We start from the raw sequence: 16,769 nt of genomic DNA, 5'->3' as shown, positions 1-16,769 counted from the left end.
ACAGTGAAAACAAACCAGCTGCTTTTCAGAAGAATGCAAACAACAGGGGCCTGCTGTTACAGCTGTTTTGAATTTGTCAGTCAGCTTTGCATTTGGAGGAGTGATTCAGAACTGATTATGGAAATGTCCTCTCCTCTGTGGCTACTTGTTATAATTAGTTCTGAAATATTGTTTTTTAATGTCATTTCTGTAGAGAGGGAGAAACAGAGATGGAGACATGCAAAGCTGTTGTATATACAATTTTCCAGGTTGCAGTTTTAAGTTTGTTAAAAGGATGTCACCGTATGAAAGCAATATTCATGTAAGAATGAACGATAATAACCCCGTCTTCCTTTCTCTTAGAAAGTTAGCTTTTCTTCAGAAATGTCCAGGTTGTTAATAATTTCTTCCCTTCAGCATAGTCTTTACTTTACAAAGCACCCTCACAGATGCTTGTTTCAGTTTACTGTTCCCCAGGATTAGGATAAATGAATGGCTTGAGGGATAGATCAGAGCTATCAACTCACCCCAAATTACAGCTAATTCACTCTCTGGCATGAAGTGGCTGGAGGTGGCTATGAGAAAGGCCAGACAGTAGGCAACAAACAGGACAAGGAAGGAAATTATTGCTTTCATGGCTTTCACATGAGCTGTTGTGCTGGGATCTTTGTACCCTGTTACATTGAATTGCATCTGCCTGGTGTGTCTCCAGAGCGAGAGGATCAAAAGGAGAAATGAGACCAGGGACACAGCAAAGGGAAACAGCATGACCAAGTTGAGATTTACCTTGACAGAAGCATGTCCAGTCTTATTTACTTTGCATCTCAAAGTAGAGTTTATTTTCTCCTTTGTCTTGACACAGCGTCTGAACTCATCATTCAAATTCTGGCTGACTGGAAGGCTAAAACACAGGGAGAGGATCAAGCAAGCCAGTAGAGTCCTGAGAATTAGCTTGTCAATTCTCCACTTTATCCAGAGGAAAAGAGGGTGGAAGAAGTTGGCTATCTTGAAGAAATAGAAAATGCTGAGGCAGGTGGCAAACCAGACACTTAAATGGTTGGTGAGTGTCCAGAAGAAGTCAATGGTCCTCATTTCTTTACCTTTGTTGTAGGTGTCTGGATACTTCACCAATATGAAACAATCTAATAAGATTATACATTGTAGACAAATTCTGGATATGGCCAGACTTGTGAGTATTAAATCAACAGCAGCAATCTTCTTATTCTTGATCCAGCCCATGAAGTTGACCAGTGCAATGAATGTATTTCCTAAGATCCCTACCAAGGCCTCCCCAACAGCTACAAGCATTAAGGTAGCATCCACTTTATATGTCATTTTTAAGTAGAGAAGTATCCAAATAGTTTCTGGCTGACTTGGTGTAATTTGGTCTCTCTACTTGGCTATTTAGAGTTTACTGTTCTTGCCTTTACCTCTTTAAGTTGTAGTCTGTCTTGTGATGAAGACTGGAATCATACATGAAGACTGTAGGTAGTTTGTCTAAACCTCAATAAGCCTTACAAACAGTGTGTTTGATGATCTATAGCCTGGGTATTGTGTGTCCGTCTATCTTCACCAGAGACCATTCTTTTCTACACACAGTTGATTTAGGCTGAGCTACTATTTCCTAAGATGCAAATTGACCCAATTCCTTTCCTTGGTTCCATGCTATTTATCTGAGGCTAAGTTGTACAAAATTGGGATTCATACTCCAACACAGCTGTTAGATTGAATCAATAAAAATGTAGGGTACTCAATTAAATGTGAATTTCAGATAAACACTGAACATTTTTATAGAATATTTTAAAACTTAGAATGTAGCAAGAGATCAAAACTTTTATGAAGTACTGAAGCAAAATTTAGTTGGATGTCCTCTGTTATATTAGGTAACCCAACTCTCAAGAACTTTCTAGCAATTAGAAAACTGGCAGCAACTGAAATTAATTGAAGACTGCCATCTTGGTGGATAATCATGCTGTTTATTATTAAAGAGTTTAAAATTTAGCTCCACATTGAGAAATGGACGTTTTAAGGAAGTGTAACAAAAGTAACTGTACAATTTAACTCTCTATTAAAGTATTTTTATTGATTCTCTGTGAATTTGACATCATGCAACCTGATCCCACTCATCTTCACAGCCCTTGGTATCCAACCCCTGTCCTTGCAACAGCTCCCCTCCACATACACAAAAAGTGAAACTAAACCAAACCACCATCACCAACAACAAAAGACCCCTATCATTGCGGAAGCTGTAATGTGTTACAGTGTGTCCCGCTTTTAACCACACATCAGTTTTTGTTTTTTTTTTTCATTTTTGGTATAGTTTACTTATAATAAACTACATGCAATAAGAACAGCTATGAAACAATCAGGAGAGCCATATGTAAAAGTTACATTTAAAATGTTTAGCTCATTTGTATTTGCCAACCTTAAAGAAAATACTGTCTATTCTATCTTGCAAATGTTTATTGCAATGAGTCTTTGGTCTGGTTGGAGGCCTCTGGCTTCTGCTGTGCTATTTAGATACTAGATATTCACCAGGACTTCTCTCTGATATCATGTTGCCCTATGTCATGGAGATTCTTCAGCTTTCGATCTTCAGGACCAGTCCCTTCCTGTGGTCTAGCAGTTCATAGAAGGGGTAGATGTTGGGGTGTGCCAACTCAGATCCCTGGATCTGGGCCTGGGTGGGAGCTGAGCTCATTAGTCCACCAGCTCTCCCACACCCACACCACCAAGGCAAGCTCTCCCACACTAGCTTACCCAGTACCACAACTGGCAAAGGGCAGGACCAGTTCTCCCACTCTCACTCCTTTGGGATTGGCTCACCTGTGGCCATGCTACTAGGGACAGTTCTACTGTGTTGCTTAGGTGAGGTGCAGGGTACTCTCCTGGGTGCTACAGCCTGTGAGGGGCTGGGACAGCTCTCCCACCTGTCCCACTGGTGAGGAATGGGGGTGGGGCAAAAGCATCTCTCCCTCATGCACACCAGCACATATCAGACAAGTGGCAGAGCCAGCTCATCTGCACCCATGTCACCAAACCACCTGTACTGCCTAGGCAAGGTGTAGGGGCAGCTCTCCTGAATGCTGCAGATGTCAAGGGGTGGGAACAGCTCTGCACAGCCCTCAGAAATCAACATAGCCTGGAGCACAGTCGTTCTCATAGACTTTGGTAGTTAAGAGACCCTGATACTACAGGACCATGGACCCAGGAATAGCCCTCGGTGGCAGCACTGGCCAGGACCTCGCCATGGTCCCAGGTGGCATCAAGCTGTCCCTGCTTATCCCCTCATCTCCAGTTCTCCTTGTCTTCACCGAGCACACACTACTTTACTCCTCATTGTCTTCCATGTTTGCACCACTTACTTGCTTATCTTAATGGCATCTTAGGGCTTCTGGGTATCTGGGGTCAACTTTGGCTCATTCTGCTTGCCTGGGCCATGTGGCACTGGGCTGGGGTCAGCTCTCCAATTTTTAAAAGTCATTATTTGTGTTATACAGAACCCTAGTTTAATGTTATAATGCCTCACCCCTTCCTCTTTCTTTTCCTCTATTTCTTAAATAACACATTGTATTTTATTACATTTTAAACCTCAATTTTTTTTTTGTTGAAATACACTGTAATAAAAATGGAAAAATAAGCCACAGGCTGAACAAAAACATTTTTACAAACATATTCACAAAAGGCTCCCATCTAGAATGTAAAGAATTATGAAAATACAATAAATAGAAAATATCTCTTTTAATTACATGGAAGATTTAAACATTCACTGGTGAGATTTTTTTTTGTCACAGAGAGATATGAATATCACATAAGCACATGAAATGTTACTTGTCAGCATTAGTATTACTTGGATAAAGAAATTAGCACCATGGTAAGGTAGCATGGCACGGCATATCTGCCAGATTGATTTCAATGAATGCAAACAAGTACAAAACTCTGGCAATGTCAATTGTCAACAAGCAGCTGAACCATGAGGCTTTCATCTGTGTCATACTTAGGTAATCCCAGCAATATGCATTCTAAGAAACAGTGAGGACAGTGAAGAGGGCATTTCTTTAAAAAGCTAAACATGTGACTTAGGCATCCCAATCCTGGAAGTTATCCACCAGGTAAGAATGCATATGTCTACAGATCTATTGATATTTGGGTGGTTACGGTGCAGATCATAATTCTCAATCCTGGAAACTGCCCAGACATCATTAATCAGCGCATGGACAAATTTTATCCATAAAAACTTTTTGGCGTTTAAAAAGAAGAAATGATTGACCTGTCCAACATGGATCAATCTTAAAAGCACTATCACAATTGAGAGCCACACCAAGATCTCTACATTTACAATGTAGTGGACTACTGAACTATAATTATGCCTACTTGTGAAAAGTTCCTAAGAGTACTGTAAATGCTAAAATTATCTTGAGTAAACTGATCTCTGGTCACTAGACCAACCAGAAATTCACGGTAAGCTCTTAGAGGAAATGACTCTCTGAATCTGGACCAGGCATGACTTCCTGTGCAATATGTCCCTGGCCAAGCGGTTATGAGAACTGCCTGACCACTGAACTGCTATCGCTCTGCTTCTGTAAAGAACACTTGCTTGCTGCAAACGTTTACAGCTGCCTTTCTGTATACAACATAGTTGCAGTGATAACCTTTAAAAACTCGCACAAAGTGGAGTCATGGCTGCTTCCCACTGCTCTGCCTGGGAAAGCTCTATTCCTTCCAGTTCCTCCATACCCCCCTCATCCAGATCATTCCCTATATGTCTCTTATTAGAAACAAATAGGTTTCTCAGTGATAATAAAATAAAATAAATAAGATAAAAAGCTAACACATCAGAATAGGACAAATCAAACAGAAGAAAAAGATCTGTGGACAAAGCACAAAAAATAGACCCACTCATTCACACTCATATGAATCGTACAAAAACACTAAACAGGAAGCCATAACATATACACAAAATACCTGGTGCAGACCTTTGCAGGCCCTGTGCATGATGCCTCAATCTCTGGGTGTTCATATGGGCATTGATCATGTTCATTTGGAGAGCATCATTTTCTTGGTGTCCTCCATCTCAGCCGGCTCTTACAGTATTTCTGAGTCCTGTTCCCAAGAGTTCCCTAAGCACTGAGGGGAGGAGACATCACATTTAAGACTGAGAGTTTCAAGACCTCGAACTCTCTGTAGAATGTCTGGCTGTGGGTCTCTGTTTGTTACCATCATTTGCAAGAGGAAGTTTCTTTGATGACTGCTGATTAAGGGACTGATAATATTTATCTTTCTGGGTCTGGGTTACCTCACACAGAATGAATTTTTTTTTCTAGTTCCATCCATTTACCTGAAATTTTCATTTTTCTTAATCATTGTTATTATCATTTATTACAATTTATTCAATTTGTATCCCAGCTGTAGCCCCCTCCCTTGTCTCCTCCCTATGCCTCTCCCCTAGTCCAACAATAGAGGAGACCCTCTTCCCTTGCTATTTGACCCTAGCCTATCAGGTCTCATCAGGACTGGCTCCATTGCCTTTCTCTGTGGCCTGGCAAGGCTGCACCCCCCAAGGGGAGGTGATCAGAGAATCTGCCACTGAGTTCATGCCAGAGAAAGTGAGCAGTGAAAGGGGAGCGGGACCCTTACTAAGGAACTCCACTTGGAGATGGAGTCTGTGGGCTACATCTGAGCCAGGGTTTTAGATCCTCTCCACACATTGTCCTTGGTTAGGGTTTCATTCTCTTTTGAGAAATTTCATTTTTTTAAATGGAATATTCCATTGTGTAAATGCTCCACATTTTCTTTTTATATTCTTCTGCTGAGGGATATCATTTTTTCCAAGTGCTGAGGTTATAGACATGAGCTTCCATAGCTGATTTTATAATGTTTCTTGATGTGCCATCTTACTGGTAAATTCACATTTATTGATCAATTATGATGTGAAATATAATAAGGTAAATGAGTCATGATAGAAAACATTATTGATTGCCTTAGATATCTCCTTTTCCTGTAAAATGTTCTCATGACACCTTGTAAGGTATTGGAAGTGCCAATTGTCATGATGGGGTGTTGATATCACAGATGCATGATGATTGCCAAGTTAAATTCCTCACAGTATATATGTGCTGTTTTTCACATTGCAATTATCCTCATTACATCTATCAAAATGAACAATGTCTTCAAGGATAGTTTTATATTTGGAAAATAAGATGTAAAATCCCATATTTCAATATCTGTTCCATCTTCTTCACTGTCAAAGTTCATCTTAATATCTAGACTTATTCTTTCTAGCAGCATAGGGAAGATCAAATTTACCATGCCAAAATAGGCTTTTAAAGATGTTTGTTTACTTTATACAGTGCATTTTGATCTTCCTCCTTCCTCCTCACAAATCCTTCAGACCCACCCTGACCTCTCTATCCACCCAGTTGCCAACTTCATGCTATCTTTTTTTTTTAAGTCCATTGAGTCCAATTTGTGTTATCCAAATACTCTTGAATGTGGGTCCAGCTCCCAGAACCTGTGACCTATCAATGGTTACATCCTTAAAGAAAACTATTTCCCACTCTCAGCTATCAATTCTTAATATTTCTTCATCTAGGGGTGGGGCTATGTCAACATTCATGTCCCTCTCATGCTGAGATTTTGTCTGGTTTGAGCTTGTATGAATTTTTTGCATGCTGTCATAATTACTGTGGGTTCATATTTGTGGCTTGCCTACTGTGTCTGGAAAACACTGCTTCACTGTTGTCATATCCAAACATTTTTTAGGTCTGTGTGATCTGGCTGGCATATAGACACACCTTTAATTCCCAGAGACAGAGGCAAGCAGATTACTGAGTATTAGGCCAGCCTAGGATAAAGTAAATTTTGGGTAAAAGAAAGCTTAGGTCCAGTCATGGTGGTTCATGCCTTTAATCCCAGCACTCAGGAAACAGAAACATTTCTGAATTCTAGTCAGTTCTGTTGAGTCAGTGAGTTGAGAGGCAGTGCAGTGGAATTCGTTCATGAGGTCAGTGCAAGTCAGCAGAGTCAGCTGAAGCCAAAGAGAGCAACATAGAGAGAGAAAGAGAGGAGACAGTTTTACCAGGAAAGTTTTACAGAGACATGTTGATGAGGGAACTAACTAGACACAAGTGAAGACAGAGCGAACCAGAGAATGAGATGTATACAGAAGATTAGAACATATTGCTAAAGTTACTTTGAGGCCAAGCAGAACAATTTAGTTAGAAGCTGGCAGAAGCCAGATTAAGTCAGTCATCTAGGAGAGGAGTTTGAACAGCTGAGAACAACTCAGCAAAGCTGAGCTGAACCAACCAATCAGAGTTCAGAATAAAACAAGAAACTGTGTGCTTATTCAGCAGTAAGTCTCAGAGGCTAAAAACTTTCTAGGCCTATGTTGTACAGATTGTACAGAGGCCAGAAACTTCCAGGACTAGGCCACAGAAGATGGCAGTTAAGCCTCCGAGACCACAATTGCATCAGGAGAATAAAAGTTACTTTTATACACTCATGGCTCTTATAATAGTTTCACTCTCTTCTTCGATGTTTCCTGAGCCTTGGGTAAAGGGGTATGATATTGATTTCCTATTTATGAACAACCTCAAACTCTTACTCTCTTACGTACAGACTAATTCTTATTTAGAATTGCTGAGAAGTACTTTACCATATAACATTTTAATAGGATAATTCTTGGGTGTTCACACCTTCTAATATTCGAATAAAGACTTTACAACCCCTATGACAGCATCCTTATCTAAATGTTTTGTAAGTGTAACACTGATGCAGTTTACCACAGGCAAAACTAAAATCCCTGAAGAAGTGAATTAGGCAATTCATACCCCACATTTGTACTGAGAAGACAAAGAGAGACCAATGAGCACAGAACTTCTTAGAGACCACGGGATATAAAAATGAGTGTGTTTAGGGCAACCATACTCCCTTGGATGGTCCCAGGCCAAGAGTTTGTATGGACAGCATGAATTGGAGTCTATGGGTTGCTAAATTAAATAAAAAATAAGTTAGAGAGGGATAGGGAATAACTGAAAAGAGGATTTGTGAGTGAACAGGATCAAAATATGCATGACATTCTCAAAAATGAGCAAAAAAAATATTAAGAAAGATGAGCCAGTTTGGACTGTAAAAGTGCCCAAGAGATATATGTATTCATTAATTTAGTAATAGGGCCTGATCACACATGATGACATGAATCCAAAATTAACAAAATATAAAATGGACATATTAGAAAATTTGATGTCTTGAAAATATTTATTTATGTATAATTTGTAAGCTGCCATGCGATGATGGGAACTGAACCCTCGTCCTCTGCAAGAGTAGAAAGTGGTATTAACCACTGAGCCATCTCTCCAGCCCCATTTGGTTTTGTTTTTGAAAGAGTCTTGCTATGTTGCCCTGGCTCTGGGCTCTGACTTGCCCTCTAGGAAAAGTTTTGTATTACACACTACAAAATGCTGTCAATCTCATTCATGAAGTTAATGTTTCACATCGTGCCAACTCTGTTTCTGTATGTCAATGTCTTGATGGTTCTGGTTAGTTTTAAACCATCTTTACATAAACTAGAATCGACTGAGAAGAGGAAATATCAGTTGAGGGTTGTTGCTGTCAGGCTGGGATCTAGAAATGACTCTAGGGGAGTTTTCTCGATGGCTGAGAGATGTAGGAAAACCTAGTCTACTGTGGGCAGCGCTGTCCATTGTGGGTGGTGTTAGCTGCTGCTGTATTTGGGCCTCGTTTGCATAAGAAGATTAGTTGAGCAAAGCAGGGAAGCAAGCCAGGAACAACATTCCGCCATGGTCTCTTCTTTAGTTCCTGACTATAGGTTCCTGTGCAGACTTCCCTCAGTGACGGACCATGGCAGGCAAGTAAGACAAAGAAACTCCTCCCGAGCTGCTTTTGGTCATGGTAGTTGTCACAGCAGGAGAAACCAAACAGCACACTGACAGATGCCTGTTGTAATTTATTATTTTCCCAAACTAAAGGGAGGAAGTAAGCCAAGGGATAGTGAATTTGCTATAGTTCCGCAAAAACACTAGAACTTTTATTTTTGTATGAGATAGTTAAAGGCCACCAAAAGAGAAGAAACACAATAAATAAAAACTTAAGTGAAGTTACAATTTTCATGACACACAGGCTTCTATGCAGGGGTCTATACAAACCGTCACATTGGGTTTTACCAGCTTATTATGCTCCTGTAGGGATATGATTAAAGTGTGCGCGTGCACGCGCACACACACACACACACACACAATACAGTGGTACAATAAATGATTTAAACAAAGTTAATGACCAGATGTACTTCCACCCTACCTCCTCTCCTTTTTTTTTTCCCCTCAAGGGATGAACAGTTTGGTGATGTATCTTCCTGTAGCTTTAAGGCTACAGGTTGGTAGTTTAAGGATGACGAGCAAGGAAATTGTAAAGTATCTCAAAAGGGCCAATGAGTTATTTGTCAATTTTCCACTTCAGAAAAAAAAAAAAGTGGGTGAGGAAAATTGACTACTGTGAGGACATAAAAGTCACGAAGACAGTGCCAAAATACACATTTAAGCATTTGGGGACTGTCTAGACACTATGGGTGAATGACATTACGGATGAGAACTTTCTGGGTGCAAGATTAATATAATGCCACTAAGTATCATTGCACCAATCAGTTGCTTTCTGAAAGTAAGTGGTCAGGATGCAGTCTACAGAGAAGATTCTTTACTTCTCATTTAAATCAATCCAATTATTAGTCAAAGGGTCCAATCGCCAACATCCTTACTATGAGTTGTTAGAATAATACAAAGTTGTTTAGTATTGAATATGTTTGCAGACAGAACACCTCATTTCAGGTATCACTCTGACGGACTCATTTCAGTGGCTCTGCTAAAGTATGATAGATACTTTAAATTATGTATTATTTTCACCTTTTGCTGTTATTTGACAGCATTCATGAAGTACTCAGTTCTACTCTGAAGGGACACATTTTTATATTCACAAAGACCATGCCAACTAATTGCTACAAATTTCTTGAGATCCTTATGCTTTGGATATTAATCTTTACCAGATGAATGGAAATATTTTATTTTAATATGTCAGTCATGTCTCCTCTTTGCTGATCGTCTCCTTTGCTACAAAGAAACTTTTCATTTTCATGTTGTCCCACCTGTCTGTTTTTGCTTCTATTCCCTGTGCTTGCTAAGTCATATTTATTTTGTCCTACGGACCAATTCTATCAATCTTTCCCACCTGTTTTTTCCATAAATTTCAGGGCTATACTCTTGTGTTTGTCTTGATCTATTTAAATAACTTCTATTTGTTGTATGATAAAGCATCTAGGTTCATTCTACTGTATGCACACATAAAATTTTCTCAAAACTATTGAAGTGTATAATTTCTCCACATTGTGCTAGCACCTCTGTTGGAAATCAGTTGATGATAAATGCATGAATTTATTTCTACTTTGATTCCATTGCTCTGTGAATGTTTCTAAGGCAGTGCTATGCCCTAGTGAAAACATACTGTCCTGGCTGTTATTAATTGTGTTTTTACGTTGGCAACTAGGGATCTGGGTTTGTGAAAATTTTAATTCTAGGTGCTGATATCTGGTCTTGTCTTGGGTGGGTATTTTGTTCCTTATTTTTTGTTGCCCTCTCTTGTTCTTAAGAGAGTGTTTGGAAATCAATCTAGTGCTTTCTCAGAAAATTGGGAACAGCTCTATCTCAAGACCCAGATATACCACTCCTAGGCATCTACCCCAAAATGCTCCACAATACAACAAGGACATTTGCTCAAGTATGTTCTTAATGGCTTTATTCATAATAGCCAGAATCTGGAAGAACACAGATGTCCCTCAACTGAAGAATAAATAAAGAAACTGTGGCACATCTACACAATGGAATACTATTCTGTTATTAAAAACAAGGACATCATGAGATTTGCAGACACATGGACAGAACTAGAAAAGATCATCCTGAGTGAGCTAACCCAGACCCAGAAAGACACACGTGGTATATATTCACTTATAAGTAAACATTAGCCATATAATACAGGATAACCATGCTGTAATCCACAGATCCAAAGAAGCTAATGAGGACCCTAGAGAGGATGCTTAATTCTCATTCAGAAGAGCAAATAGGGTAGACATCAAAGGTTGTTCAAGGGAAGGAACAGGACTGGAGCTTACCAAAGTTGTCCTCTGAAAGACTTAACCCAGCAGGGGATCAAACCTGACACTGACACTCACTGCCAAACTTTGGGCAGAGCACAGGGAGTCTTATGGAAGAGTATGTGCATGGGGGAGCAAATAGAAAGACTCAGAGAGGACAGGAACTCCACAAGAAGACCAACAGAGCCAACAAATATGGACCCAGGGGGGCCTGCAGAGAATGATACGGCAACCAAGGACCGTGCATGGAGAGGACCTAGGCCCCCTGCTCAGATGTAGCTGATAGGCAACTCAGTCTCCAAGAGGGTCTCCTAGTATGGGGAACAGCCTCTGTTGCTGACATGGACTCTGTTGTCTCTCTTTGATCACCTCCCCTTAGAGGGGTGACCTTCCAAGGCCACAGAGGAAGAGGATGAAGGCAGTCCTGATGAGACTTGATAGGCTGGGGTCAGTTGGTAGGGGATGAGGACTCCCCCTTTCTGAGGACTAGGGGAAGGGGAAAGAAGGGTGGGGCCAGGAGAAGATGAGGGAGGGGGCTATGATCGAATGTAAAAAAAAGAGTATTGTGGCTGTGTGTTGCAAGGTAGGAAAAGGAAATTCCTCTGGAATCCTGCGAGGTCTGGTTACTAAGGGTTCCTGGTAAAACATGTTTCTAGGAATTGGAAACTCCCAGGAATAGGGAGGCTAGGAAGGAAGATGTTGAGGGGGTCCACAGGTGGGAGGAAAGCAGGGCGTTCCACCAGGATCTTCTTAGTCTGCTGGCAACGGGGGCAGTGTGAGCAGAGGACACAACAGCTACTCTGTTGCAGAGCTGAGGATGAGACTTGGGGTTGGCTATAGAGGAGAGAAGGGAGAGTGAAGATCTGAAGTTATTCTACCTGATTACCTGGCCTACTTGCTTCTGTGGGAGGCAGCTGGCAGGTTCCCAGGAGTGTCTGCTGGAGTTGGGGGCTAGGATATTGAAATTAGTGAGGGGAAAAGAAGTTTGGAGAGGAAGATCTGTGCAATCCACTGGAGGTGGGGGCAGAGAGGAAAGTAGCCCATAGCAGGTGGTCTGTCACAGAGCTGGTCATGAGATTGGGCGATTGGATTTGGAGAAGAGGGAGAGATGGAGATCTGAAGTTAGGCTAACCACCTTCCTGTCCAGAGTACCTTTATTTTCTGAAAAACTTTCATAACAGTTAAAATTGTGCCATAATAATAATCAATTATTATAATGACATGTACTTATATGAAAAAAATCTAAGTGTAGGCATAGTTTTAGCCTGTTACAAGTGATTCAACAATCTAATGCTATGTATTAGTCAAAAAATTGTTTATATATGCCTCAGCATTCTTAGCATATTATGCTTGGCAATGGGTATCAGCTTAGGTTGAGTTTGCAAATTATGACATTTTAGTATTCCATCATGATTTGATTTCATTACTTTTTAATCTTGTGTTCAATACTGTTAATGCTACAGCTTTTGTGCTATTTTGTTTTGTATTTACCTTTATACATTGTGGCTTTAGCAGAATTGAATGAGTTACATGTTTTAAACTAGCTCTTTGCATATCTTCGTGTAGTTTTCATATTTTTTTTAACAAACACAGGCTGGATCCTCTAAATAGAATTGCTTTAAATCATGATTTGTATAGCCTTCTCCATTGCTCATAAACAAACCAGATGTGTAAGAGTTGTGCCAATCTGTTCTACATATCTTAGTTTTACAGTCAATGTTGTCAATAAGGAATATAGTGTTTTAGTATGTGTTTCTCACACCCAAAGAGTGAGTGGAAGTGTGATATATGTATGCATTGTCACAGGGTCTAGCTGTAGTTTCAGATGGCCTTGAAATCAAGACAATTTTCCAGCTTCAGCCTCCTGAGTTATGGGCCTATATGCATGAACCACTTTGTCTGGCTGAGTATACGTTTTGATTGTGGCCTTTTGAGATTGTAGACTTCCTGTCCATTTGTAACTTCCACTTGACAGCTTTTATGCTTATTTTAGAGCCAGCATATAATATGTATATTTGCTGGTGTTATCTATATTTTTCTCCTATTTGTTTTTGTTTTGAGGGCAAAAGAAAGGAGTGATTTAAAGTGTTAGTGTAAACTGTAACTGTACAAGTGTTTACTTTACCTAAAACAAACAGAGGTAAAAAAAAAAACTATATGATATTTTAGCACCTGGAAATTAAAATACATTGAGAAAGCACATGTAAATGAAGTTTAATACTAATAACAAAATATTTTAATTCACATGTTTATAAAGGGAAAAAGAAGAGAGACTTAATTTTAAAAGGAAATAGAGAAAGAGAAACAGTGAGTGGTGCAGTTGTTCGTGAGGTAGAGCCAGAAAGCCCTGGCTGATAGAGTTATCTAGAGTGATTTTTGTTTCATACTTAAGAGTAGTCTCATCATAAGACAAAAAAATATAAGTATCAATAGCCCTCAAGGCTGTTGCCACCTAGGTTTGCTGTAACTGTTTTTTTCAAAGCCAGCTGTTCCAGGATAGAAGGAGACATGGTAAAGCCAGGGATTTATATCAACATGATAGCAGGTTTCCTTTTTTTTTTTTTTTTATTTCTACTATGAAGTAAGTTTCCCAGTCAAAAACAATACTGAATAGAATTCTATGATGGTATACAAGGAAGGCAGTCTGTGAGCTTATGGAAGGTGGCTTTTGCAGAAGCGTAATGTGCATACCTGCAATATCCATTCCAGCAAGGATAAAGGAAGTGGTCCAATGTAGTTAATGTCCAGCCATGCCATTGACTGATCTCCCTAGAAAGTGATGCCACATTGGGATTCAGGGTTGGTTTTTGCTGCTGGCACATTTGGTACTCAATAGCAGCTACAGTCAGCTCAGCCTTGATGAGAGGAAATCCATGATTTTGAGTCCTCGCATGACCACCCTCTCTGCCGTCATGGCCACTTTGTTCATGGGCTCATTAGGCAATGGCAGGGAAGTATAACTCTCATTTGTCATCCAAAAGGCTTCTTTTTGCAGATGATAGAAAACCACAAATGGTCAAAATGCATGGATCAATCCACTATGGGTTGCCTGCCTCAGTCAATATAGCTACGACACACAAGGCTCAGGGAACTTAGCAGAAAGTGGATATAAACAATATAAGAGCTGAAGAACCAGGATATCTACTGTAAGAGAGAATGCTTTAGATATATCAAAAGGGCTGAGTCAGCAAAATCCTAAAATATAGTCACTGAAACAAGACCTACGCAATGGTAACACAAGTTGACAAGCTAATGTGGATGTAGAAAATCTCATAAACCTTTCCCATAGATGAAGAGTTACAGGTAACTATTGGTTGCTGAAAGAGAGAGAATCTTTTCTAAGGATGAAAATCACTTTCTAGGGATGATCAAGCAGCCAGTTCTATAGACAAATACACATAAGCAACACTAAATGAACTCAGCACTCTATATGTGTGTGTATAGACACACACACACACATATATAACATATGTGTGTATCTGTGCATGCATACACATACACACATACACATATGTATATATGACAATGACTAAAGAAGATGTCACAAGTTAGAGAGAAGGTCATAGAGGAGCTGGAGAAGGGAGCAGTAGAAATAATACAAATGCAGTATTAATGTGTGAAAATTTACAAAATTTAAGTAAAAAAGAAATACGCCAAATCAGATGTCTGAAGGATTTTTTTTTTTTACATTCCAGAATATAAAAATAAACTGACAAGGACTGGATTTGTAGGATCCATTCCAGAATATAAAAATAAATTGACAAGACTCCTCAGGGACTAAAATGCTTGTTGTGCCAGGCATGGCAATGTGACTTTGCATCCTCAGGTGAAGGCCAGGTGAAGTGGCATGTATCTGTAGACCCGCATTTGAGGCAATAGGTATTTCCCTCGGAGCACACTCATTAGGCAGTTGAATTGAAACCATCTCCATGCCCTGATTAAAAATAAGTTGAGGAATACTATTAGATTATGGGCCTCTTGCTTTAATATAAGATTTGTGTCTCTGTGTGGCCTGTCCCTCCAGACAAAGAATTGGCAGTCCCCCTCCTCCAGCTTCTTTTCTCCCCAAATTCTTAAAGATGCAACAGGTACTTACAAACAAATGTGGCTCTTTATCTCATTTGACGCCTGACCCGAAACTGGCTTAGAGCTGTGGCAAACTCCTCCAAGCACCTTAGGAAGAGCTACCGAAGCAAGACTCCCACTCTCTTATTCTCTTTCTCTTGTTCTAGTTCTCTAACTTACCTGCTCTTGTTCTCTCTTCTTTCATTCTCTTCCCTTCTTCCCTCCCTCTTTTTCTCCTGCTTCCTTCCTTCTCTTCTTCTTTTTCTCCCCTCTCCTTTCTTCAGGTTTCTCTGCAATGCTGTCTGCAGAAAATATTTCTTTTACTATTTAACCTTAAGACACCTTTCTTAATGTTTTTATGATGCTTTTCCGCCTTATGATCCTGTAATGCTGCCTTTGGCATGATGTACTGTCCCTCGTGATGTATTTCCCATCTCATGGCCTATGGTCATATGTTGTTGGGGGATGGTCTTGTGTGCTGTGTATTGGGATGCTGATTTCTGTGCCACAAGACCTGGTTGTAGTCTGAATGTTGGCATTGTCATTTTTATGAAGAATTTCCTGTCTCAATGTTGTGTAAAAATTACTTCCTAGTTATCTCTGGTTGGTTAATAAAGAAGCCAATTAGCCAATAACTGGGCAGTGGAGGGAACACTGTTCTTAGTCTGGGAATCTCAGGTAGAGAGAGAGAAGGAAGAGAAGGAAGAGAAGGAAGAGGAAGTTGCCATGAAGAGTTTGCCATCAGGACAGAGAGTTACAACAGAAGGCCAAGGCAAGTCTGCGATGGCAAGTAAAAGAGCTCATGGCTGGGAGGTAACCAGACTAGCATAACTGGGTTAGAATAAAGGAATATCTGCCTAGTTAAAGAGCTTAAAGCTTGTTGAACAAATCTAATAGGTCTCTGTGTCATTATTTGGGAGCTAGGGTGGGTGATAGAAAAGACCCCTAATAATACAATAATTTGACAATGTATATCACTCTTAACAAATCTTATTTTCTAAGGGGTCATTTTTGTGTGAGCTCCTTTTTAGAGTCCATCAATGACTCTTTTATAAACAGCATTCTAGGTGCAAAACAGATACACATCTCCTTCCTTAGAAGAGATAAGCATGCGTATTTAACTCTCCTCATTTTCCTAGTGTTTATCTGTGTGCACAAGGATGTTGTGCCCTCTACATATCTTTATGTCTATTGCCTGTCTGTCTGTCTGTTTTAGAGTTTGTATTGCTGCAACAAAACACTATGACCAAAATCAACTTGGAGACGAAAGGGTTTATTTCAGTCACAGTTCATCATCAAAAGCAGTGAGGACAAGAATCTGGAGGCAGGAGCTGATGCAGAGGCCATGGTGGGGTGCTGCTTATTGGCTTACCCCTCATGCCTTGACTGACATGCTTTCTTGAAGAACCCATGACCACCAACCCAGGAATGGCTCTACCCACGATGGGCTGGGCCTTCACTAATTAAGAAAATGTCCTATAGGCTTGTCTATAACCAGATCTTATGGAGACATTTTCTTATATCTATCTATCTATCTATCTATCTATCTATCTATCTATCTATCTAT

General features: G+C 40.0%; 1 protein-coding gene across 1 annotated transcript; it reads right to left on the bottom strand.

Annotated features, from left to right (window-relative positions):
- Positions 1–375: 375 nt before the first annotated feature.
- On the bottom strand, positions 376–1,314 carry LOC129679128 (taste receptor type 2 member 7). Its single transcript, XM_055610055.1, has one exon. The coding sequence runs from the start codon at positions 1,312–1,314 to the stop codon at positions 376–378; it is 939 nt and encodes a 312-aa protein (XP_055466030.1).
- Positions 1,315–16,769: the final 15,455 nt, after the last annotated feature.

This window comes from Psammomys obesus, unplaced genomic scaffold (genome assembly GCF_907164565.1).
Source record: "Psammomys obesus unplaced genomic scaffold, mPsaObe1.curated_primary_1811, whole genome shotgun sequence".
Lineage (NCBI taxonomy): Eukaryota > Metazoa > Chordata > Mammalia > Rodentia > Muridae > Psammomys > Psammomys obesus.
The sequence above is the reverse complement of the archived record's forward strand: the minus strand, read 5'-3'. Positions and strand labels throughout refer to the sequence as shown.

What these genes read in the sequence shown, in the direction of transcription:
- LOC129679128 (XM_055610055.1), bottom strand. Translation starts at nt 1,314, where the DNA reads ATGACATATAAAGTGGATGCTACCTTAATGCTTGTAGCTGTTGGGGAG.